The sequence below is a fragment of the Jaculus jaculus genome, chromosome 6 (assembly GCF_020740685.1).
Source record: "Jaculus jaculus isolate mJacJac1 chromosome 6, mJacJac1.mat.Y.cur, whole genome shotgun sequence".
In the NCBI taxonomy this organism is placed as follows: Eukaryota; Metazoa; Chordata; class Mammalia; order Rodentia; family Dipodidae; genus Jaculus; species Jaculus jaculus.
In genome coordinates, this window is record NC_059107.1 from 19,412,108 (window position 1) to 19,439,078 (window position 26,971).

The 26,971-nt window shown below is 44.0% G+C and overlaps 1 protein-coding gene across 1 annotated transcript; it reads left to right on the plus strand.

The window, feature by feature from the left end:
- Positions 1 to 23,847: 23,847 nt before the first annotated feature.
- LOC101596824 (40S ribosomal protein S7-like) lies at positions 23,848 to 24,470 on the plus strand. The gene has a single exon (XM_045153203.1). The coding sequence runs from the start codon at positions 23,857 to 23,859 to the stop codon at positions 24,439 to 24,441; it is 585 nt and encodes a 194-aa protein (XP_045009138.1). The 5' UTR covers positions 23,848 to 23,856; the 3' UTR covers positions 24,442 to 24,470.
- The last annotated feature ends 2,501 nt before the right edge of the window (positions 24,471 to 26,971 follow it).

The window sequence follows — 26,971 nt, forward strand, 5'->3', positions numbered from 1 at the left end:
GCTGAGTGTGCAACAGTGTGGCATTTCAGGTTATTAAAGAAATATAGCCACGTTGCATTTACTTCTGCCATTGTCACCTGATGTTATCGCCATTTTCCACCTTAAAATATATCCTGTGACCTGATATTATAAATATATTTTTCATTAGTGTATCTCCGTTGCACATGGTACTACAGTACATAAGGATATTTTCATGCAAGTGTATAATGTACAGCTTCCCATTTTATTGATATTGTTTATTGACATTATTCATAAATATAATGTTTATATTATTATAATATTTATATAATATATGGTTTTAATATATGATAGGATATATATATATATATATATATATATATATATATATATACACACATATACATGTATGGTATTGATGATGAGTGTCCTTTCATGTTTTCCAGCATGACTTCCAAATGGCTTTTCCTCATGCTTGCCTAATGACCCAGGAATAACATTTTGATTATACAACTTCTTCTGTTTTCCTCCCTTCAGACCACTTCCATCCTTTCCTCTTCAACTCTCAGTGAGTACAAACACAATGATCCCAATCCCTTGTTCACCATTAATTTATTTGGGATATAGTAATAAAATGGTGGTGGCTGATTCCTAAATCCTGTTTTCCATAGGTTTAGTTTTATTTGAGGCCCATGGGAAACATGCAGCTAAAACTAAATGTATAATACCAAACCGAGATCACTGAAATAGGTGCATACTTACTAGTTTGTAGGGTACTTGATATGTTACAAATTCAGTGACTGTCCAACAGCTGAGCAGCTGGCTGAGGTCACACAGGTATTTAAGGGATGAGAACGAGGACCTCTGAGCTCTGACATACAATGACACCAAAGACCCTCCACATGAAGACACTAATTATGGCTTGATGAAGGACATGTTGTTCATTGGCGGGAGGACATCAAGTCTGTTTTCTGAAGCAGATCGTCTTGTTTACAATCGCCTTTCATTTGTCACCTATTGTTTTGTGGTTTTCTTTTCTTATTCCTTCTTTCTTTTTTATTTTGTGTTGATATGGGAAGTACATAAAGTATAGTTTCTTTCTTTTCTCTCTCTTTTCTTTTCCCTTTCTTTTTTTTTCTTTTTGTTGAGGTAGGGTCTCACTGTAGGCCAGCCTGATCTGGAATGCACTTCATAGTCTCAGGCTGGCCTCAAACTCACAGTGATTCCCCTACATCAGCCTCCCGAGCACTGGGATTAAAGGTGTGCACCACCATGTCCGGGAGAGGGAGAGAGAGAGAGAGAGAGAGAGAAAGAATGGGTGAGCCAGGATCACCAGCCATTGCAAACGAACTCCAGATGAATGCACTACTTTGTGCATCTGGCTTTACTAGGGAATCAAACTTTGCTCATTGGGCTTTACAGACAAGCACTTGAGCTGCTGAGCCATCCTTCAGCCCTAGTTTCTCTTTATAATGATCAGAATGCTATTTATTGCACATTCCTGTGATCAACCAAATCCATGAAGGAGGCCAAGTAATTCCTGCTCTGGAGCAGGCTCAGTCACACTATGTGCATCTTGAGGCCAGACACTGGACCTTAGTGTCCCAAGAATAAATTTGGGTCATATTACAGAGCATGGAAGGATTTTACTTTCCATTAGAAGTTATTTCCTGTTAGTGCTGGAAATAAAAATTTCTAAGATCTCTTACAAATTTCTAAGCATAGTAGCTAAATGTTGCAAAGAATTATCTTCATTTTTATGTGATTCAAACTTATGCAAGTTTGAAAGGAGTGACAGTGATCTTTAGGATTGGATTGGAGAAACACAGATGGCTTTTGCATGTTTTTATCACACTATGCATTTATTTGGTAATTAGAAGAACTTATTTTTATTGATATATAAACATCTCCCAGACAGAGTAAAGTCAGAATAAAATTACAAGTATCACATATTGTGCATATTTCCACAATTGAAATACCTTTTCAGTCCTTTGTATGAAAAAGGAGTGAGGAAGTGCAAGGTCAAAACTTGGTTGGTTGGACCACTGGACCAATGCAGAATCTGTCTAGTATGGAATGATTACAGTGAGTGTGTGTGTGTGTGTGTTAAAAATGATTGGATTAATGCCTAGTAAGGGAATAACTGGATCTGTCGGTAGCTCTATGCTCATCCTTTTCAAGAATCTCAAAATTGATTTCCATAGTGGTTGTACAAGTTTACACTCCCACCAACAGTAGGTGAGAGTTCCTCTTTCCCCACATTCTCACCAACATTTGTCTCTGTTAGATTTTTAAAAAAATATATATTTTAAAGCCGGGTATGGTGGCATATGCCTTTAATCCCAGCACTCGGGGGGCAAAGGTAGGAGGATTGCCATGCGTTTGAGGCCACCCTGAGACTCCACAGTGAATTCCAGGTCAGCCTGGGCTAGAGTGAGACCTTATCTCAAAAAAAAAAAAAACCCACAAAAAATATATTTTATTTATTTGAGAGAGAGAGAGAGAGAGAGAGAGAGAGAGAGAGAGAGAGAGAGGGAGAAAGTGGGAGAGAGAGAGAGAGAGAGAGAGAGAGAGAGAGAGAGAGAGAGAGAGAGAGAGAGATTGGGCATACCAGGGCCTTCAGACACTGCAAACAAACTCTAGATGCATGTATCCCCTTGTGCATCTGGCTTACATGGGTCCTGGAGAATCAAACTGGGATCCTTTGGTTTTGCAGGCAAGTGCCTAAACTGCCAAGCCATCTCTCCAGCCCAGCTGTTAGATTTTTTAAATGATTGCCATCCTTTTTTAAAAAAAATTTATTTTTATTTATTTGAAAGAGAAAGAGGGAGAGAGAGAGAGAGAGAGAGAGAGAGAGAGAGAGAGAGAGAGAGAGAGAGAGGGAAAATGGGTGTGCCGGGCCCTCCAGCTACTGTGCATCTGGCTAACATGGGTCCTGGGGAATCGAACTTGGCTCCTTTGGCTTTGCAGGCATAGGCCTTAACCACTAAGCAATCCCTCCAGTCCCCTGCCCCCCTTTTTTTTGAGGTAGGGTCTCACTCTGGTCCAGGCTGACCTGGAATTCACTATGTAGTCTCAGGGTGGACTCAAACTCTCAGCGATTCTCCTACCTCTGCCTCCCAAGTGCTGAGATTGAAGGTGTGTGCCTCCATGCCCAGCTTTAAAAATATTTTTATTTATTTATTTTCAAGCAGAGAGAGAGACAAGAGAAGAGAGACAGACAGAGGGAATGGCACACTGTGGCCTCCAGCCATTGCAAACAAACTCCAGCTGTGTGTGCCACTTTATGCATCTGGCTTTACATGGGTACTAGGGAATTGAACCTGAGTCATTAGGCTTTGTAGGCAAACACCTTAACTGCTGAGCCATCTCTCTAGCTGCATATATTATTTTTGATATCATAGGAGCTCACAGTTAAAGAGTTTGACAACAGGGCAGTTGCATTCATGACCTCATAGTGATTGTTGTAACTTGAACAAGACCCACAGAATACTGGGCCCATCAACATTCTGTAGCAGATTATGGAGGAGTACATGAGGCTCCCATCCCTCCCTCAGAAGTCATAGGTAGTTAATGGTGTCTGGGGGCTCTGTAGACATTTTATGTAGTGAGATAACCACTGGTATGACCTATACACTCTGGTAAATTATTCCCCACCTGTGCCTATACAGCAGCCCTCGTTAAACACAGTGAGTAACACCTGTATAAGGTAAAAGAAAAAGAAAAGACATCAGAGTAGAAGGGGATTAGTTTGGAAGAAGGAGTCCAGAAGAGGGATAATGAAGGGGATGAAGAGAATATAATGATATGGTATTATGATCAAAATGTGTACATATGGAACATTACCAATGCATTAAAAAGTTTGCACCTGGGGAGTGGAGGTGGGAGGATGATTAGTTCAAGGCCAACCCGGGACACACTGGAGAGAGAAAGAAGAGGGACAGAAACGATGAACAAAACTAGAATACGGGGCTGGGGAGATGGCTTAGCGGTTAAGCACTTGCCTGTGAAGCCTAAGGACCCCGGTTTGAGGCTCGACTCCCCAGGACCCACGTTAGCCAGATGCACTGGGGGCGCCATGTCTGGAGTTCGTTTGCAGTGGCTAGAGGCCCTGACGCGCCCATTCTCTCTCTGTCTGTCGCTCTCAAATAAATAATTAAATTTTAAAAAAACTTAAAAAAATAGAATTATGGGTTGAAGAGATGACTTAGCAGTTAAGGTGCTTTCCTGCTAAGCCTAAGGACCCAGGTTCGATTCCCCAGTACTCACATAAGCCAGATGCACAAAATGGTTAATGTATCTGGAGTTCATTTACAGTGGCTAGAGGTCCTAGAATAACCCTTCTCTCTCTCTCTCTCTCTCAAATAAATAAATAAAATATTAAAAATAGTATTATAACAAAGTCATCTCTTATATTCTACCAAAACATAAACGCCACGAGGCAAAACACAAACACCATGAGGATAGTAAAAATTGTCTTTCTTTTCTTTTGGTTTTTTGACATAGGGTCTCATTGTAGCTCAGACTGACCTGGAATTCACTATGTAGTCTTAGGGTGCCTTGAACTCATGGTGATCCTCCTACCTCTGCCTTCCAGGTGCTGGAATTAAAGGCATACACCACCACACCTGGCTACAAACTGTCTTTCTGATTAATTAATTTATAAGAAACTCCTGAATTTCTAAACACTCTTCTCCACTAAGAGGAACCAGAGCTCCTGGCAGGAATGATCAAAACTCATGAAAGTTCTTAAAAGATTTTATGCACATGCTGGTTAATCAAACCAAATAGCCAAAGCCACAAAGAAGAAGCATCACTGGCCAAATCAAGGCACAGTTTCAGCATGCTTTAAAAAGAGAATAAAATTGAGCATAAAATGATAGTAATAGGGGCTGGAGAGATGGCGTAGCGGTTAAGCGCTTGCCTGTGAAGCCTAAGGACCCTAGTTCAAGGCTCGGTTCCCCAGGTCCCACGTTAGCCAGATGCACAAGGGGGCGCACACGTCTGGAGTTCGTTTGCAGAGGCTGGAAGCCCTGGCGCGCCCATTCTCTCTCTCCCTCTATCTGTCTTTCTCTCTGTGTCTGTCGCTCTCAAATAAATAAAAAAAAAATTAAAAAAAAATGATAGTAATAGATCAGATGCTAGAGATGCAATTCAATGGTTAAAATTACTTGCTTGCAAAACCTGCCAGCCTGGGTTCAGTTGCCCAGGTACCCATGTAAGCTAGATGCAAAAAGCAGTGGATCTAACCTAACCAAGGAAGAGAAGGATCTCTACAGTGAAAACTTTAAAACATGAGAGAAATTGCAGAAGACACTAGGAAATGGAAAGACATCCCATGTTCTTGGTTGGATTAGAAGAACCAATTTTGTGAAAATGTCAATCTTACCAAAAGCAATCTACACATTTAATGCAATTCCCATCAAAATTCCAATGACATTCTTCATGAAAATAGAAAAAAAAAAGAATCCTAAAATTCATTTGGAAGCATAAAAGACCTCAAATAGCCAAAACAATTTGGAACAATAAAAATAAAGCTGACAGTATTTCCATACCTGATTTTAATCTATATTACAGAGCCACAGTAACAAAAACAGTATGGTACTGGCACAAAACAGACATGTAGATAAATGGAACAGAATAAAGGATCCAGATATAAGTCCAGGCAGCCATAGCCACCCGACCTTTGACAAAAATTCCCAAAATACTCACTGGAGAAAAGACAGCCTCTTCAACAAATGGTTCAGGGAAAACTGGATATCTATACGTAGAAGGATGAAAATAGATCCTTATTTGTCTCCATGCACAAGAATTAAGTCCAAATGAATCAAAGATCTTAATATCAGACCTGAAACTCTGAAACTGCTAGAGGATGAAGTAGGGGAAACCCTTCAACATATTGGCATAGGCAATGACTTTTTGAATATAATCTCAGTTGCTCAGGAAATAAAAGCATCAGCCAACCACTGGGACTTCATGAAATTAAGAAGATTTTTTTTATTTATTTTTGAGAGAGGGAAAGAGGCAGAGTGAGTGAGAAAGAGAGAGAGAGAGAGAGAGAGAGAGAGAATGGGGACACCAGGGTTTCCAGTCACTGCAAATGAACTCCAGATGCATGCACCACCTTGTGCATCTGGCTTATGTGGGTACTGGGGAATCGAGCCAAGGTCCTTTGGCTTTGCAGACAAGTGCCTTAACCACTAAGCCATCTCCCCAGCCTTTAAAAAGCTTTTGTACAGCAAAGGACATTGTGAATAGAGCAAAAAGGTAACTTACAAAATAGAAGAAAATCTTTGCCAGCTATACATCTGACAGAGGATTAATATCCAGGGTATACAAAGAACTCAAAAAATTAAATAATAAGAAATCAAACAACCCAATTAAAAAATGGACTACACGGGGGCTGGAGAGATGGCTTAGTGGTTAAGTGCTTGCCTGCAAAGCCTAAGGACCCTGGTTCGAGGCTCCATTCCCCAGGACCCACCTGAGCCAGATGCACAAGGTGGCGCATGCATCTGGAGTTTGTTTGCAGTGGCTGGAGGCCCTGGCATGCTCATTCTCTCTCTCTCTCTCCCTCTTTCTCTTTCTGTCTGGAGTTCTCAAATAAATAAATAAATAAATAAAAACAAACAAAAAACAGATTATGGAACTAAATAGTTCTTGAAAGAAGAAATACAGATGGAATCTAAACATCTAAAAAAATGTTCTATATCCTTAACCATCAGGGAAATGCAAATTAAAACTACTTTGAACCTGGGTGTGGTGTCGCATGCCTTTAATCCCAGCACAGGCAGAGGTAGGAGGGTCACCTTGAGTTCAAGGCCACCCTGAGACCACATAATGAATTCCAGGTCAGCCTGAGCTACAGTGAGACCCTACCTTGAAAAATTAAAACAAAGCAAAAAAACTTCTTTGAGATTCCATCTCACTACTGTCAGAATATCTATTATCAAAAAATCAAACGACAATAAATGCTGGCAACAATGCAGAAGAGGAACTCTTCTACACTGTTGGTGGGAACATAATTTGATACAGACATTGTGGAAATCCGTGTGGAGGTTCCAAAGATAGCTAAAAATAGATTTGCCATATGACCCAGCTATACCATTCCTAGGCATATATTCTAAGGACTCATCTCACTACCTTAGAGATCCTTGCACATCCATGTTTATTGCTGCTCTATTTACAATAGCTAGTAAATGGAACCAGACTAAATGTCCCTCAACTGATGAGTGGATAATGAAGATGTGGTACATTTATACAATAGAGTTTATTCAGTGGTTTAAAAAACCCCAAACAAACAAAATTATGAAATTAGCAAGGAAATGGATGGACCTGGAAAGGATTATACTTAGTGAGGTAACCCAGGCCCAGAAAGCCAAGTGTCACCTGTCACATGTTCTCTGTCATATGTGGATCCTAGCTACAAATGTTTGGACTTGTATGTGAATTGGAATGAAACTCGGTAGCAGGGCTGGAGGGATGGCTTAGCAGCTAAGGTGTTTGCCTGCAAAGCCAAAGGACTCAGGTTTGATTCCCCAGGACCCAGGTAAACCAGATGCACAAGGTGCATGTGCCTAGAGTTCATTTGCAGTGGCTGGAAGCTCTCTCTCTCTCTCTCTCTCTCTCTCTCTCTCTATCAAGTAAACAAAAATAAAATACTAAAAAAACCCACCAAAACCAAAAACAAAAACCTCAGTAGCAGACAGCAGTAAGCTAAAAGGGGCTGAAAAGGAGAGGGAGAGGGCCATACTTAAGGTGATGGTATTGGAGGTCAGAAGAGGAGACTGAGGAAAGGAAGGGTGGTAGATGGTTAATAAAAATCTAAGAGGGTATAAATAAGCCATATGGCAACCTACTTTTATGAACAATGGCATCCCAAAAAGGCATACATTGTGACTAGAGAACTTTTAGTGCCAGGGATGGGATACCTTCCAGGGAGTTTTGGCCAGGAAGGTCCCTGATGCCCCCCAAATATTATAGGTCATTGCCAAGGCTCTTGGTTTCCCACTAGGAATAGATGGTAAGACCCTATTGCTAAATCTCCACATGTTTGGGCTGCAAGATCACTGAGAAATCCTGCTGGAGCTGAGCTGAAAACCTTCTCCCTATAGACCAGCTGACAGAAAGCTGGAAAAAGTTATGTTGCATGTAGCTCCATGGGAGAAAGAGAAGTCTTCAGTGGAGATAAGCAACACTGGACACAGCAAGCCTTAGGTTTGGACAGCCAGGCCAAATGAGTCAACAGGTGCAACAGTGGCCTGTCTGTTGTGGGGGAAACCAGCTGCTCTGTAATTGGATTGGAGGCCCACTCCATGGGAGGGAATACATGCCTGGTACTGAAAACCTATGACAGGGGAGGTCATGAGCCGTAGGGGTGTAATTCCTGTTGGTGTCTGGCTAAATGCATACATTATGGCCACCAAACTGCCTGGTAAGCACTTCTCTTAATGTTCATACCCACATATTAATGCTATTCTCACTTTTGGTTAGAGAAGCTTCTCTTCTCAGATGGTGGTGACCTCTGGGATGACTCAAAAGGCACCTTAGTGCTGAGAAGAAGTGGCAGAGGAGTGCTCAGCACTGAAACATCTCTATCACACCTTCCAAGGCTCAGGGTCCATTGCCGAAGAGGTGGTGGAAAGAATGTAAGGGCCAAAGGAAGAGTAGAACTCCTGACAATGCACTCTTCCACACACAAAATGGCCTGGATACCCATGACCTCACAGTGCCTGACACTACCTACGCAAGGCCCTCGTAATAGGAGGAAAAGATGATGACATCAAAATAAAAGAGGCGCTAATTGAAAGGGGGAGGGGATATGATGGAGAGTGGAGTTTCTAAGGGGAGAAAATCCTGGATGTGGAAGTGCACACTTATAATCTCAGTACTGGAGAAGCAGAGGCAGGCAGACACCTCGTGTTCACTGGCCAGCCATCTGGCCTACTTGACAGGTTCCAGGCAAGTGAAACCCTATCTCAGCAAAGGTGGCTAGAGGGCCGAGGAGAAAGCAGGGCTGGGGAGATGGCCTAGCGCTTCAGAAGGCTTGCTGCACAAACATAGGGCCACGAGGGGCCCTGAGACCATTTGAGTTTGATTTTCTAGCACCCATATAAACAGCTGGGCAGGGCCACACATGCCTGTAGCCCAGGTCATCTGAGGAGAGCCTGACTGGAGAATTGACGGTGCTCACGAAAACTCCAGCTTTGAGTTCTGACAGAGACTCTATCACAAGAAAATATGTAGATTAACAAGAGGAAGCCATCCAATGCTCTCCTCTTGTCTCCACACAACGGTGCATGGGGAGTGCATCTGCACACACCACACACACATGCAAAAGAAGTGTCCAAAGAATGACATCAAGGGTATCTTCTGACTTCCATACATACGTGAATATATGGGCATATCCACTCACATATGCACCTAAACACCCATGAACATGCTCAAATACATAAACACCCCTGTACGTGCAGACAAAAAAAAAAAAAAAAAAAAAAAAAACACCCAGAAAAAAAGAGGGCTGAGAAAATGGTTCGGTGGCTGAAGGGAACTTGCTTTGGAAAACTTGCTGGCCTGGTTTTGCAAAGCGAGTTCCCTAGCAGCCATGTAAAGCCAGTTGCACAAAGAGGCACATACATCTGGAATTTGTTTGTAGCGGCAAGAGGCCCTGGCACATACATGTTCTCTCTTAAATAAATAAATAAACTAATAGTAAAAGAAACTCTCAAGTGAAGAGAGACACAGGGAGAGTGCCAGCTGATGAAGGGTCAAAATATGCAACAATATAACTGAAAATCTTGAACTGCCAAGCTCTGATGGCCCAGCAGCCAAAGAGAGGAAGAGCAAAGACGGATTCTGGCAAGAGTTGCAGAGGTCTCCTTGATTCTGGAATACTCACGTCTAGAACTTCAGACAGTCAGTGTCTGGTATTTTAAGAAACCCAGCGAGGCCACCCATTTGTTACAGCAGTGGCAGGAACTGGAAAGACCATTCCTTAGACTGGTTATTTTCCTGCAGGCTAAGAACGGGCAGTTTCTGGATTACATTCCGTCTTCTACATTGACTTACTGGAATTGTTTGAATAGAAGAACTTCCTCTTGTTCACCAAGGTGATTTTCCTTTTCTTTTTACATTATTTCTGAGAGAGAAAGAGAGAGAAAGCCGGGGGGGGGGGGGAAGAGAATGGGCATATGAGGGCTCTAGACACTGCAAATAAACTCCAGATGCACGCACCACCTTTTGCATCTAGCTTACATGGGTACTGGGGAATTGAACCTGGGTCTTTAGACTTTTCAGGCAATCACTTTAACCACTCAGCCATCTATCTAGCCCAGCCAAGGTGATTTTCAATGCATTAAGATTTATTTACTTGGAAAGATATAGTCTGTGATGACCTTTTTTCTTCTTTTCATTATCAAATTTCAAAGTAATGAGTTGGTACTCTTCAGTGATCTCCATTGAGTTTATTTCAGCCCCCTACCTCATTTCCCCCTTCTAAATGTGTTATGGATTTACAAAGAGAACTTATTTAAAGAAAATGTTCTTAATAAATTGTTCTGGGCCTCTGGGCTTCTCCCATTTGTAAATGAAAATGTTGGACTGGTATCTCACCCTTGAGTAAAATGTTCACCAAGAAAAATGGCCTTGTTAGTATGTCTAAGAAAATGTCTTTTGGTATCCCACTGGGACTCTAATAGCTATACATGTGCCAACAGAGTCAAAGTTAAGTTTGATTCAAATAATTCTCTGAATGCTAGTACAGTATTGCGTATCATTATGTTACTATTTGTTTTCCAGATCAATAAATCTTCTACTCAGAACCATGACCATCTTACTTGGACACAGTTAAACCGAGATGCACTCTTAGGATTTCTTTTCACCTTAAACCCATCATGAACTGTTAGTAGGATCCCTGGCATGGTGGTGCAGATAGGCAGCAGGATAAAATGTTATCTAGGAACAACTGAATGGAGGCTGTTTTTATTGTGACCTTGACTTCAACAGCATATGGATTAGTGTATTGGAGGAAAAAAAGACAGAGGACAGATTGCCTAAAACTGGAAATGTCCAGGAAAATCTAGTTAAATAATCTTATTCTGTTTTTATTTTAAATTAAAATTTATTTATAAGGAGAGAGAGAGAGAGAGCGTGCGCGCGCGAGAGAGATGGAGAGAGAGAGAGGAAGGCAGTGTGAGTGGTGCGCCAGGATCCCTTGCCACTGCGAATCAACTCCAGAGGCATACCCACTTTGTGCATCTGGCTTTATGTGGGCACTGGGGAATCAAACCCAGGCCATCACGTTTTGCAAGCAAGGGCCTTTAACCGCTGATCCATCTTGCTCTGTTTTAACTAAACTCAGGCTCCTTCATGTGTGTAACCTATTACAAGCACTGAGAGTAATGTTCTCAGAGAGTAGGTGCTCAAAAAGGAAATGATTTCAATTAGAATTTAGAGCAATTGAAGTTCCTCAGAAGGCCAATATGTGTTAGACAAATTTAGAGCAATGAACATCATGTGGGAAGATGGAATGGATCCAATTACCACAAAAAGGATATATTATCTGTATACAAAATAACATGGAGGTGCATCAATAACGATGTGTATAATAAAAGCAGGTTATGTCATGACACATTATCCCATTATATAAAGAAAAATAAGTTATATTGCCCTATGAATCATAAAATATCAGAAGATGATGGGCTTTATCAGATGCAATTAAGTAAAAAGAAACAAAATATTTCATTGTAAAGAACTTAACACGGAAAAGCGTTGTGCAAGGTTAGATTGTACGAAATGGCTCTGTGAGTGCTGGAAGGGGTGGAGGATGGGGGATGGACCAGCTGCAGCCCGGGTCATTGCTATGGCGACAAGGACAGGAGCAACAAATAACCGGGAAGTAGAAAAACTTTTTCCTGCCTGCCCCTGTCTCCTGAGGACCGCGAGGCGTGCCATCCCCCAGGAGCTCTCCAAAGACCAGAGCACAGGTGATGCAGGGGCCTAACCGCTGGGGGGCGCTCACAAGTCACCTTTTGTGCACCTTGTTGTTTCAGCTGAGTTCTCCGCCATCTCTCCTGAGATCTTATTCACATACCCCTTAAGGTACTTAAGTCAGCCATTCTTTTTATTCTACTCACCAACTTGCATACTTATCACAACTCATTACAGAATACTTCCAGCAACACCAAAAGAAATCCTGTAACCCTTTTAAATCTACCTAATTCCCTTTTCATCTACCTAATTCCAGCACCTGGACTAGGCCATCCTGAACCTACTTTCTGTATTTTGGACATTTCACATAGATGAAATTTTCTTTGCTTAGTTTCTTGTGCTTGATAAAATTTTATCAAGTTCATCCATGTTGTGGCATGCCTTAGTACTTCATTATTTTTATTTTTATTTTTTTATTTTTAAAGGTAGGGTCTCGCTCTAGCTCAGGCCAACAGGGAACTTAGGTCTGGTTCATATGAATAGGTTCCCTGGTCCTGGCCTTTCTGTTTGCTCTGTAACCCTTCATGACTTCATGACTTGGATCCAATATGCCTCATGTTCTTGTCATTTGCAAGTCTGAATTTTTTTTTAATTTTTATTTATTTTATTTGAAAGCGACAGACACAGAGAGAAAGACAGATAGAGGGAGAGAGAGAAAATGGGCGCGCCAGGGCTTCCAGCCTCTGCAAACGAACTCCAGACGCGTGAGCCCCCTTGTGCATCTGGCTAACGTGGCACCTGGGGAACCGAGCCTCGAACCGGGGTCCTTAGGCTTCACAGGCAAGCGCTTATCCGCTAAGCCATCTCTCCAGCCCTGCAAGTATGAATTTTTAAGTTTATTCTTCTGAGTTTGTTTTATTCTGTTACAATTTCTTTGAGGCAAAGTTGAGGATAATTGAGAACATTCTGTTTACTTATTTTTAATATTTTTATTTATTTGGGAACACACACATATACACAGAGAGAGAGAGAGTGAGAGAGAGAGAGAGAGAGAGAGGGAGGGAGAGAGAGAGAGAGAGAGAGGGAGAGAGAGAGAGAGAGGGAAAAGGAGAGAGAGAGAGAGGGAGAGGGAGAGAGAGAGAGAATGGGCACACTAGGGTCTTCTTCAAACGATCTCCAGACACATGTGCCACTTTTTTCATCTGGCTATACATGGGTACTAGGGAACCAAACTTGAGTCAGCAGGTTTTGCAAGTTAGTGCTTTTAACCACTGAGTCATCTTCCCACATACTGAGTTAATTTTTTCCTGTGGCTATTTAGTTGTTTTGGCATTGTTTGTTCCTACCTCTGCTTACCCCACCCCAAGTTCTGTAAGTAAAGGTGTGCGCCACTATGCCAGGTGTTTTGTTTTTGTTTTTAAAAGAAACTTTTTGACAACCTCCATACATGTAGGCAATATGCCATGATCCTAAGTCTGTCCCCTATGCCTCCCTTTCTCCTTCCCAGGTACTCTCTACTTGGAATCATTTCTTCCCGACTAGTTTCTTTCCTGTTTTGGAGTCATTTGAAATATATATATGTATGTATGTATTTGTAGGGTCTCACTCTAGTTCAGGCTGACCTGGAATTTACTGTGTAGACTGAGGGTGGCCTTAGACTCATGGTGATCCTCCTACCTCTGCTTCCCGAGTGCTGGGATTAAAGGCGTGTGCCACCATGCCTGGCTTAAAAATATATTTTAAAGTTTGGTTTATTTTGAGAGAAAGAGGCAGAAAGAATGTGTGTACCAGGGCCTCTGGTCACTGCAAAGGAACCTTGTGCATTTGGCTTTACATGGGTACAGGGAAACTGAACCTGGGTCCTTAGGCATTACAGGCAAGCACCTTAACCACTAAGCGTCTCTCAAGCCTGATGTCATCATTTCATCCTCCTATTATGCAGGTCTTATGTAGGTAATGTCAACCACTGTGAGGTCATGAATACCATGGCCACTTTGTGCCAATTTCAGCTTTTATAGAGCAAAATGATACAGTCAAAGCAAGCCAAAGGGAGCTGTATTGTACTGGTGAAAAAAATAAAAGAAGAAAGTAGAGTGACTGAAAGTTAAAGTGAGTGTGCACAATGCAGTCTGGTCTGATGCTTATGGAAAAGGAGAGATGGGATCAAGGGTCAAGGCTCCTGTGGGGAGCTGGGCTACAAAGGGTCTGGAATACAAAGTGGAGAGTGGACATTTGGCTGAAGGGAGGCTGGGATGGGAAGCTTAACCCATCTGCCCAGTTCTTGACAGGGAAGCAATGAAGAAGGTCCTTGGCTTGTTTCCCATTGTACTGGGGGACCAGATTGGAAGCACTCCAGGGCAAGGCTGCTTACCCGGTGTGAGAAGAGATGAGAGCAGCTGCAGACGGTGTGAAAACCTTCCACTTAGAAGCCATCACTGTGCCATTCACCCTTGTTAGGCTGGCCACGGGGATGGCCCGGGAGGGAAAGAAAATGACCCGCAGTGGTCCCTGACAGGCTGTGGGGCAAGAAGTGAGTGTTGGACAAATGGCTGCGGGTCGTGTGGGCAGGCTCTCTGACTCCCAGTCCTGCCCCTGTTCTCAGCGCTGGAGAGCTCACACCTCCTCAGGGTCTCTGGGCTAAATTACAAACAGAAGCTTTCCTGCTTACCCCATGCTAACAGCGGAGACTGGCTTTTAGAGCTGGTTCAAATTCCCCTTCCTTTCCTCCCTTTATTTTCCCCCTCCCTCCCTCCCCCTGTTTATCTCTCTCTCCCTCCTTCCTTCCTTCCTTCCTTCCTTCCTTCCTTCCTTCCTTCCTTCCTTCCTTCCTTCCTTCCTTCCTTCCTTCCTTCCTTCCTTCCATTTCACTTTCAACTCCATATTTTCCTTTTAAAGTTTTTATTTATTTGCTATGTATTGTCAGGGTGGCCTCGAACTCACGGAGATCCTCTTACCTCTGCTTCCCGAGTGCTGGGATTGAAGGCATGCGCCACCACACCCGGCTTAAAGTTTTTATTTATTAACTGTTAAAAATGTTTTACTTTATTTATTTATTTGACAGAGAAAGAGGGAGGGAGGGAGGGAGAGAGAGAGAGAGAGAGAGAGAGAGGGAGAGAGAGGGAGAGAATGATGTGCCAGGGCCTCCAGCCACTGCAGATGAACTCCAGATGGGTGCGCCCCTTGTGCATCTGGCTAACGTGGGTCCTGGGGAATTGAACCTGGGTCCTTTGGCTTTGCAGACAAGCACCTTAACTGCTAAGCCATCCCTCCAGCCCAATATTTATTGATTTTTGAGTGAGAGGGGGAGATCGAGATAGAGAAAGAGGCAGATAGAGACAGAGAAAGAATGCGCATGCCAGGACCTCCAGCCACTGCAAAGGAACTCCAGACTAATGTGCCACCTTGCTCATCTGGCTAATGTGGGTCTCACTCTAGCTCAGGCTGACTTGGAATTCACTATGGAGTCTCAGAATGGTCTTGAACTCAGGGTGATCCTCCTACCTCTGCCTCCCGAGTGCTGGGATTAAAGGCCTGCGCCACCACTCCAGCCACTGCAGACGAACTCCAGATGCATGTGCCTCCTTGTGCAACTAGCTAACATGGGTCCTGGTGAATCAAACCTGGGTCCTTTGGCTTTGCAGCCAAACACCTTAACCACTAAGCCACCCCTCCAGCCTTGTGTGTGGTATTTTTGAGACAGCATCTCTCATTGTGCCTGGAGCTTGCCTATTTTGCTAGGTAAGCCGGTCAGAAGGCTCCACAGCGCTGACTTCCGGATCCTGCCAGATGGAACGCAGGTGCTGAGTACCGATGGTCAGGCTCTCTCGCCTGCTTGGCAAGCACCTCACTGATGGAGCCTCCTCTGCAGCCCCACTTCCACGAAATTTAAGTTGAACTCTGGCACATAAGCTTGCATTCAAAGATTTTGTTAAAAGCCTATGCATTTTCCCCCAATCTTAGGAAGATTTTGATGCCACAAGGAAAAAAAAAGTCTCATTGTGTCTTATCCTTCCATAGAGTGAGGGTAAGGATTAAATAGCGTTATCCCCATTTTACTGGTGAGTTGGATTAGAGAGGGATCTATCCTAAATACGCATGCTACATTATTTTGTGTTCAGATACTGAATTTTGTTGGCTCTACCACTTTGCCATCAGGAGGAGTAGGAATGGTGGAAATGGGAGGTGTTGTTTATGGGGTTTTAGGGATCATGCTCTCATTCTATCTGGCTCACCTGGCTGGGAAGTTTTCTCTTCTAGTTTCTGCCCAGCCTGTGAACTCCTGACACTATTTTTTTTTTTGGAGGATTCTTATTCAGGTACACCCTCTGGGATTATTTTGCCACGTTGGTCTTAAATTGTGCAGCTAAAGGTGTCGATATAAACTAATGGTGCAGAGCTGGTAAATGACCGTAGAAAGTGAAGGGGGACTTGCCTCGCCCCTTCCAAGAGCCAGCAGGAAGACACTGAGGCAAGAAGCCAGGTACGAACGCGGTGACAGAAGAGTGACTGATATTGTCATTATGTTTCTGAGTTGCACCTCCTTGCCACCCAGCTGTTTTCTAATGACATATTTTTCCTCTTGATTTCCTCTACCTTCTGCGTGGAAAACTCAGTGTGAAGTGAAAGCTAGGGTCCAGCATCTCATTTTGAACAGAAATTTTTATTATAAATTATATTTGTACTTCTCAAATGGGCATTTCTACATATATTGCTCCATGCTTTAAATGATTTATATTTATGAGAAGCATTATTATTTTAGTTCTAACCTTTAAAGCCCCACCAGAAAACAGTTGCAGTATCTTCTTGTGAACACACGGGGGCAGTCGTGTTACATGTAAAAAACCTTGTCTACCACTTTCTGAACAGATGGCACATTTGTTAGACTTCATTGGATGTATTTTTCCTTTATTGAAGCACAGGGGAATTTCACATTTGCAGGTAGGATGGGGGAAAGATAGTTAAATTTTTATACCGTATTTTTATCTCTTTGTTTATGCTGATAGAGGTGGCAGAGACAGCTGATTTATCCTCCTTGTGGTGTTTTGAGGGATTGGTGTGCTGACAATCCGAGGTGTGTGTTCTCCATCGCCCCGACCCTCAGAGGATAGGCTGTTGGTTTTTGCATTTAATTGGAAGTGTCACAGAGATAATGCAAACACCCGTCCTCACCCAAACCCTCCAAGTCCCGTTTAGACGAGACTCAAATCCTGTTGTTCCGGGACATCCTTCCATTTCATCGCTCTGCACCTTTAAGTAGCTAGAATCCAGCCAGCTTCCTCTGAGAATGGAACCCGTGAGACCTTTCTTAACCTCGTGATCATAGAAACTTTGAAGTGTCCCTTTCACTGACAGACCCAAGTCCTGCTGGGTTCCTAATATTCCTGTGCCCGCCATGGGTCTTACAGGCCTTAACACAAAGCTCACCAGCTCCCTCTGACCAAGGAGTAAAGGTGACTACGGCATAAAGGCCTAGAGGGTGGGTGGTTTTTTTTTTTTTTTTTTTTTTTTTTGCATTCTTGCTGTGGGCATCTGTGCAAGCTTTTAACACAGGCTGTCAACACTTAAATGGGATGCGTTTTCATTAACGATCCAGATCTCTTGCTTTTCTGGAAGCATTAGCAGTGTAGCATTGCTAGCCCCGGAGCAGGCGGCCAGGGTCAGGCAGCTTCTTTGTGGCAGAACGTGCGCGCAGCAGCCTCCCACCCCTGGTTTCGGGACACAAAAGAGACAAGAGACGTGCCTTTGTCATCAAATTTGTACTGTTCTTGTCAAATAAAAAAGGAAAAAAAAGTATTGAAGATTTAATACCCACGTCTTTCTCAAAGTAGAACAAATGGAAGATAAACAGTGAGAGATTCGCAGGCCTTGGGGGAAATCGAGCCTTGGGCTGCAGACCCCCGTGCGTTGCAGAGTTTTAGAGAAACCGCGCGGCGGCTCGGTCAGCGCTTGGATTTCGGCACCGCACCGCGGAGAGTTTCTTCTCGGGCGACCGCGAAGGCTTCGCGTGGGCCGTGGGTGAGAACGAGCCACCCGAGGCCGGCCACGCCCTCGCCTCTTCCGACTTCCCTCCTGCGAGCTCCGGCTTTGCAGTCGCCCTGGCCCTGGGAGCGGGAGACCCGAGGACCGCGGGACGCGACCCCGCGCCGGCCCGGGCTCTCCACCGCGCGCGCAGCGGGGGAAACGGACAGGAAATCCACCCGCGCACGTCCGCGCCACGGCCACAGCAAACAGCAGAGGAAGTTGGCCTTAGAGGACACAAGCTCAAGATTGGGCTCTTCCCAAGCCTTTGTTTACCTGCCGCGGGGGGGCTGTTTTTCTATCCCAGACTTGTGTCCTGTGCCAGGTGCCAGCCGCAGGCTCTGGTACAACCCCACCTCCTTGGAAGGAGAATAGGTTCCATACCCACTGAAGAGCCAGCGTGCTCACCCTGGACCTCCATGGGACCAAATTTGGAAAATGGGGAGTTGACCAAACAAACAAACAACCACAAAAAAACATCCTGAGACCTGAAGAATTGAGAATCACCTCTGGACTTAGGTAACTGAAAAGGCAACTGAAGCGAGCTTTCCAGAGGCTGAGGCAGGAGGATTGCACGAATTTGAGGCCAGCCTGATCTACACAGTTTTGCAAACAAAACAAAAAGTTAAACTGACAAATGCCAGCCTGGGGCCATTACCATGCACAAAGGTGCTAACATAGGTGTCCCAAAGAGTACAGGACATCTCAGATCTTGCCAATGGTGCGGTCAAATCTATCACATGGACAACATCCAATATTATCCCTAATATTGACATGAAATACCTATAATAATAGTGTTTGAAAGAAAAATGCTACCCAAAGATGGAATTTGGTGAATTTTTATTTTTCTAATTAATTATTTATGAAGAGAGAGAGAGAGAGAGGAGAGAGGGAGAGAGAGAAATGAATGAGAATGAAGGTGGCAGAGCCTCTTGCTGCTGCAAACAAATTCCAGGCACACGAGTTATCTTGTGCATCTGGCTTTATGTGAGTACTAGGGGATCAAACCCTGGTCGTCAGGCTTTGCAGGTAAGCACTTTTAGCAACTGAGCCATTTCTCCAGGCCTTGGTTGAATTTTAATAAACAATAGTACAGGTCCTAAGTAACCTTCTGTTGTGATAAAGCCTTTCCTGCATGGGCAGATCAGAGATCCAGAGGCAGTAAGGGAGCGCCGTGGGGATGTGGGCAGAGACTGACCCTGGGGCAGAGCACACCTGGTATTGATGCTGTCTAGCACACCTACATTGATGCTGTCTAGCTGTTGGGCATGTAACGACCTCTTTAAAACTCAGCTTTCCTTTTGCTAGTAAAGGGAGAGAGGCCATGCCCCTTATTTACTCAGGAAGAAAATGATAGGCCTGAACTTCAAACAGACATGTAACAGCTTTCAGAACCTTCCCGCTTTCCAGCGCTGGAGAGATGGTTCAGCAGTTAAGACACCTGCTGACAAAGCCAAAGGACCTAGGCCAGGTTGGATGCCCCAGTACCCAAGTAAAGCCAGATGCATAAGGTGGCACATGCATCTGGAGTTCATCTGCAGTGGCTAGAGGCCCTGTCATGCCCATTCCCTCCCTCTGCCTCTTTCCCCCTCTCTATTAAGAAAATAAATAAAATATTTTTTAAAAGCACAGGCTCCCTCTGGTTCACCCTTCCTAACCCTCTCCCCGGGTGCGTATTTTGGGAGCTGGTAGGCCCGGTGCGTTCTGTCTTTACTACTTGGTCTGTGTGGCTCCTTCTGTAGGAGACACATCTTTCTTTCCATTGGGGAGCTTGTCAGCATTCTCAACTACAGTTCCTGGCTAACTTTGCTTTTCTTCATGCCTTGTGTTTCAGGCTGTCTCTCCACGCTTTCTGGAATACCTTTCTTTGTTCTGCAAACTACAACACACTCTTCTGTCCTTGCATTCCTCTAAACTCCCTTTTTATGTTTTAAGAGATTTTATTTATTTATTTATTGAGAGAGAGAGAGAGAAAAAGAATATGGATGTGCCAGGGCCTCCAGCCACTGCCAATGAATTCCAGATGCAGGTGCTACCTTGTGCATCTGGTTTATGTGGGTACTGGAGAATCAAACCTGGGTCCTTAGGCTTAGCAGTCAAGTGTCTTAACCGCTAAGCCATCTCTCAGCACCTAAACTCCTTTTTCCCCAGAATGTCCCCTGTGGGCTTCAGTAGTCCAAAATTGCTCACTTGTTTAAATGAGTTGTATGCTAGTGTGTATCAGAATGTGTTCAAAGCGTACACATGCATACAGAGTTTCACCAATATTTGGACCTAGGAATTTATTTTTTTCTTTTTATATAGTTATTATTATGAAATATTTTGTGTGGATATATTATGTGTTAGTACCCTCCTTTCCCTCATCCCTGCTCCCATTCCTTGGTGGGTTTGCAGGTATTCCTTATGGGATGGTGGATTATGCATTGTGGGAGCAGTAGTTATTTTTGGGGGGAGGGAATGCCTCTAGGCATGATGTCTCAACCTGTGGCTCTTATAATCTTTCTGTCCCCTGTTCCGCAAAATTTCCTGAGCCATGGTGGGTGTGGTGGTTTGATTCAGGTGCCCCCATAAACTTAAGTGTTCTGAATGCTAGGATTCCAGCTGATTTAGATTTGGGAATTAATGCCTCCTGGAGGCAGTGTATGGTTGGGGATGGGCTTATGGGTGTTATAGCCAGTGTCCCCTTGCCAGTGTTTGGCACACTCTCCTCTTGCTATGGTCCACCTGATGTTGGCCAGGGGGTGATGTCCACGCTCTGCTCATGCCATTGCTTCCCCTGCCATAATGGAGCTTCCCCTCAGGTCTGTAAGCCAAAATAAACCTCTTTTTTTTTTTTTTTTTCCCCACAAGCTGTTCTTGGTTGGGTGATTTCTACCAGCAATGTGAACCTGACTACATCAGTAAAGTGATACCAAGAGTGGGATTGCTGCTAGACACCTGACTGTGTGGCTTTGGCCTTTTGGAGCTGACTTTTAAGAGGAATGTGGAAGGATTTCAAACCTTGGCCTAAGAGATATCTTGTGGTACTATAAGTACAGCTTGATGGACTATTCTGGTCAGAGTTGAAAGACCTGAATGCAGTAAGAACTATGGACTGTGAGGTTTGGCTTATGAGGGTGAGAAAGAGCTTTTCTTGGAGTGGGCTAGCAGTTTGTGTGAGAGGCTTGTTGTTATGCCCTTGTCCTGAGAGTTTGTGCAGGGTTGCATTGCGTAGAAATGGACTGGTGTGAGCAGAGGGATATGGCACAGAAAAAAAAAAAGTCTGTGTGAAACTGCTGCCTGTTCATCTGCAATTGAGAGAGTGTAACCTTTGAGATTGGGCCTGCTGACCTGCACTGGGGCAACAGGAAAAATGTAGACTCTTTTGAAGGGGTCTGAATGCTTAAGGAATGTCCTGTTCTTCAGAGTCTGGTTTATCCCCCTCCCTCCCATATTAACAAATTGGTACCGCACCTGGTATTGTGGAGTATAAGAAATACAAGAAAGAGAGGATCATTGAATTTGCAACATGGTCTTGTGTTTTGGAAATGGCCATGGGCAGTGTGAAGCAGGTCTTCTGGATGCCTGCAATGGAGACCTGATAGAGTCATGTGGAAGAACTGTGAATTACAGTGAAGACCCAGTGGAGAGGCCGGGACCATGAGATGGCTGCTTAGTAAAGCTGCCGGCCCCAGATGAAGTTTTCCAGGACTGTGAGTAGCCTAGCTGGAGAGGCGGAATTGGAACTCCAGAGACTTGTTGCTGGTTAGAATTATTGGACTTGGAAATTTGTCATTGACTAGAATTGTGGGTCTTGAAGCTACAGAGTTTGATGTTTGCCCTGGTTGTTTTAAATCTTGTATTGGTTGAATGTTTTTGCTATGCCCAATCCCATCCTTTGCAGTGTGAATGTTTATTATGTGCCATTATGCTTTTTGGGGGGCTTTTTTGGTGGTATTATGGTTCAGTTAAAAGACCTTGGATTATAGGGATGTTTGAACATCATTGGGATTGATAAAAACTATGGGGACTTTTAAAGTTGGACTGAATGCATTGTATTTTATATCATGTATGGTTATCAGTTTATGGGGGCCAGGGGTGGAATGTGGTAGTCTGATTCAGGTGTCCCCCATAAACTTAGGTACTCTGAATGCTAGGTTCCCAACTGATGGAGATTTGGGAATTAATGCTTCTTGGAGGCAGTGTATTTCTGGGTGTGGGCTTATGTGTATTACAGCCAATGTCTCCCTGCCAGTGTTTGGCACACTCTCCTCTTGCTATGGTCCACCCGATGTTGGGCAGGGGGTGATGCTCACCCTCTGATCATGCCATCACTTTCCCTGCCATTATGGAGCTTCCCCTCAAGTCTATAAGCCAAAATAAAACCTCTTTTCCCCTACAAGCTATTCTTGGTTGGGTGATTTCTACCAGCAATGTGAACCTGACTGCAACAGTGGGTGAGTTTTAAGTCTACTTCAGTGATGAGCTCTTAGGAGCCTCTGGATGTCTGCTTTGGTAGGTGTTGAGTGTCCTCAGGGTCTGTCTCCTGCAGCCTGGTACTGATTATCAGGCTCACCATGGAAGCAGCACTCTTGCTCATTTTCCCCAATTCCTCTGTGGTTTCAGCTGTGGCTTGGCCTGAGTGCAAGAAAATAGTTGATTTCCTTGGGTCTCACTCCCTTCTGAAAAAGAAGAATACATTCTGTAAAGGAGAATGAAGTTACCACAATTTACATGAGATAAACATTATTAATTTAGGAAGAATTTGATATATGTAACCCTTCTTTTAGTCAAAGACTAGTGAGTGGACCTAGGTATTTAAAACTTACCTATGCATCCCTCCTTCCTTCCTTTTTCTTGTTTTCTTCTTTCATCCTTCCTCTCCATTCTTTGTTTTACTTTTTTTTTGTTAAAAAATATTTCATGGGGGTGGGTGGCTGGATAGATGGTTCAGTAGTTAGTTAAAGGTGCTTTCTAGCAAGGCCTTCAGGTTTGATTTCCCAGTACCCATGTAAATCCAGATGCACAAAGTGTCATATGCATCTGGAGTTCATTTTTAGTGTCAAGAGACCCTAGCCCACCCATTCTCTGTCTCTGAAAATAAACAAGCAAGCAAGCAAACAAAAAAACATTTCATGGCACTTGAACACCTTAGCACCTATTTTGGAGGGTGCATTATTTTTAAAAAATATTTATTTATTTATTTGAGAGAGAGCAAGCGAGCGAGAGAGAGAAAAAGGGAGATAGAGAGACAAAGAGAGAAAAAGGGAGAGAGTGAGCGAGAGAGAGAGAGAGAGAGGGAGAAAACGAGTGCACCAGGGCCTTTAGCCATTTCAAACGAAGTCCAGATGCATGTGCCACCTTGTGCATCTGGCTTATGTGGGTACTGGGGAAGCCAGGTCCTCAGGCTTCACTGGCAAATGCTCTAACCACTAAGCAATCACTCTAGCCCAAGGGTGTGGTTTTGACTGTCACAGTTAAGATTACTGAAGTCCTTAAGTAGGACGAGCTCAAGGCCAGGGTCTGGGTTGGCTGTGCTCCTTGCATGGCTGTAATGATGACAGTGGTCAGTTCAGCTGCTGCTTGGCAGAACTCAGATTTGTCTTTTAGAATTGTGCTGTTATGTCTCGCCTTGTACCCGAGACCTTGCCTGTGAGGTGGCCCAGTAAGCGAGTCCCAGCTTTGGTCTCTTCTGCATTATCCCAACCTTTTTGTTCCGATAGACAGGTCTGGCATCTTACCCTGTTCGCAAACCTGACTCTGGATTGCTGCTCTCCCTATGGGATTGCTTATACCTACCTTGGTTTACTCTCAAGTTGCTTTTCCTGGTGAGCCAGGGTAGTACCCCATTCCACATTCTTGGTTCTGTGCGTTTCTGATACATCTTCGTGCTTTATCAAATATTTGGGATAACGTAGTTGTCAAAAATACAATGTAGCTCTTTCTAAGCCAGCGCTGCTCAAGGACAAAGCCATGTTCAGCTCGAGTGCCAAGATTGTGAAGCCGAATGGCGGGAGACCGGACGAGTTCGAGTCGGGATTCTCCCAGGTGCTGCTCGAGCTGGAGATGAACTCGGACCTCAAGGCTCAGCTGCGGGAGCTCAACATCACCGCGGCCAAGGAAACTGAAGTTGGTGGTGGTCGGAAAGCTATCACAATTTTTGTTCCTGTTCCTCAACTGAAATCTTTCCAGAAGATCCAAGTTCGGCTAGTGCGTGAATTAGAGAAAAAGTTTAGTGGGAAACATGTAGTTTTCATTGCTCAGAGGACAATTTTGCCTAAACCATCAAGAAAAAGCCACACGAAAAATAAGCAAAAGCGTCCCAGAAGCCGTACTCTGACTGCTGTGCATGATGCTATCCTTGAGGACTTGGTTTTCCCAAGTGAAATTGTGGGCAAGAGGATCCGCGTGAAACTGGATGGCAGCCAGCTCATAAAGGTTCACTTAGACAAAGCCCAGCAGAACAACGTGGAGCACACGGTTGAAACCTTTTCTGGTGTCTATAAGAAGCTCACAGGCAAAGATGTTAATTTTGAATTCCCAGAGTTTCAGTTGTAAACAGATGACCAAATAAAGTTATTCACAATTAAAAAAAATACAATGTAGTTGTCAGAGATTCCAGGCACGGAGGCCAGACCAACTGAGTTCAGATCCTAATCTTGCCATTTTACAGTTGAAAACTTTAGCTTTAAACCTCCATTTAATCATCTGTATAACACTTCCTTCACCATTTTTTTTTTTTTTTTTGAGGTAGGGTTTCACTCTATCCCAGGCTGACCTGGAATTCACTATGTAGTCTCAGGGTGGCCTCAACTCATAGTAATCCTCCTATCTCTGCCTCCCGAGTGCTGGGATTAAAGGCGTGTGCCACCACGCCCAGCACCAGTTCTTTTATTTATTTGTTTTGGTTTTTCCAGGTAGCATCTTGCTCTCCCTCAGGCTGACATGGGAATTCACTATGTACTCTTAGGGTGTCCTTGAACTCACAGAGATCCTCCTACCTTTTCCTCCTGACTGCTGGGATTAAAGATGTGCGCCACCATGCCCAGCCTCTCCACCAGCTGTTATCAGGGTCAGTGTTGCACAGAGCATGGGAAATGCTTCTCAGACCAGTTCCGACAGAAAACAAGAACGCTAGCAGTTAACGGATTAGCTAAATATCTAAGGCTTCCTTTGTCCATGTTGCCTACACTGAGCTTTCTGGCCTAAATATCTCACCCTCAGCTTTTGATATTAAACAAGATTTAGTGACGGTACCCCCTTTTGCATTTAGGTTTAATTTTGAAAATCTTGTGTGTAACCTTACACATACCCAAAACGGAGAGAACAGTGATAGCCTAATCTGCCCCCACTTGTCACCAAACGGGGACTTTAATAACAGCTGTTTTCTCCTGGTCTTCCTCTACCTTTAGTGTGAACCATCTCCTGTGCCTGAGGATTCACATACCTATGTTTCTGCTCAGTCTTTCTTGGAGGGTGGGACTCTGCCACCCGCCCCCCCCCTTCCTTTTCTTCCTCCAAGGACTAGGGAGATGACAAAATATGCCTGCAATGATTGTCCTGTTTCCTAGGGAGAGTGCTTCGTTTTCTGAAGCTGTGCTTGTCTCCCCTCGGCAGTCCCTCAAGGGCTTGAGTTGTGTTCATTTGTAGTTTTATATCCCAAACCTCTAACAGAGACTGTTGCAAAATAATGTTTGAATGACTAATCTCTCTATTTTGTCTAAAGTGTTATTAGAACTGCTTTCTAGCATCTCATCTGAACCCCAGTTCTAGACCTTTGAGGCAAAATATAAAAATAAAAAATAAAATAAAAACTGCAGACAAAAGAAGCCAGATCTGAGAGCTACATTGGCCCCCATCCCCAGTCTCTCAACACAGGGCGACGGACATCTGGGGACACAGCATATTGACTTCTTTTAGAATGTTGAACAAAATGAAAACTGTTTGTAGGAGGAAACACGATCCTACATTTGTTCACCGAGACTCTGACAATGTCTTGGGGAAACAGATGTGTTGTACCATAATTCCTCTTGATGGCAGTGGAGCCTTAAATATCACTGCGAGTCCGGTCTTTCACATTCTAAATCCTATTATCTAGGTTAGCTCATCTGTATTCAAAAGATCAATGTTGCATTATTACAACGATCCTTTCAAGTGTAAAAAGGATGGCACTTCATTACAGAAAGTAAAAGAAACTAATCAAACTTTCTTGGTGAAATCATTGACTTTTTTAAGTAAAGGGCAAATTTAAGAATTTGAAAGTCTGAGATGCGAGAGAACTCCGTGGTTTGGGCTCACTCGGGCACGCATCTGGTGGTAGCATGTGGTGGTGGATAACGTGGGGAAGAAAGACGCTATCTCGAAAGAGCCTCGGCGCCCCCAGCTGCTCTCATTTCTTCTTGGTTGTGTAGCTTGGAAAAGAAATGAGCTGCTGGTAGGAAGTCCCGGAGAGAACCCATGATGTGTGCTGGACAGGTGACGCTGAGGTTGACATTGCTAGGCAAAATTTGTAACTGTTACCCATTCAGTTTTTCTCCGGGGTTGAGGCCTCGGTCAGGTTAGACTCACAATGCACCACCACCCCTTGCACGGTCTCCATTCTTTTCTTCAGCACACAGCTCCCATCTAATCTCCAGGAAGAGTTATCTAGTCTGCATTAACGTGTGGAGTTTTTTTTTTTTTCTCTTCTTTTTATATTGAGGGAGAAAAAGAAGCTGATACAGAGAGAATGGGCACATCAGGACCTCTAGCTCTGAAAAGGAACTGCAGAAGCATGCGCTTACGTGGGAACGGGGGAATCAGACCTGGGTCCTTTGGTTTTGCAGGCGAGCCCCTTAACTGCTAAGTCATCTCTCCAGTGTGACACGTGGGATTTCTACTGGGGAGTGCTTTTGGAATAAGCACCAGTGGAAATGAAAGCGGGGGCAGGGGGGTGCTTGGTAGGCCAGAGGGAGAGGTTGACTGAACTCGCTTGCCCAAGAAGACCTAGATAGACTAGGGAGAGAAACTCGGGACCCAGACTAGCCTTTCCAAGTTGTTTTCCGTCAGGAGCTTCCTGGGCAGTTACTGTACTGTAAATGTTACCACT

Coding starts and splice junctions, on each gene's coding strand:
- LOC101596824 (XM_045153203.1), top strand. CDS start 23,857: ATGTTCAGCTCGAGTGCCAAGATTGTGAAGCCGAATGGCGGGAGACCG.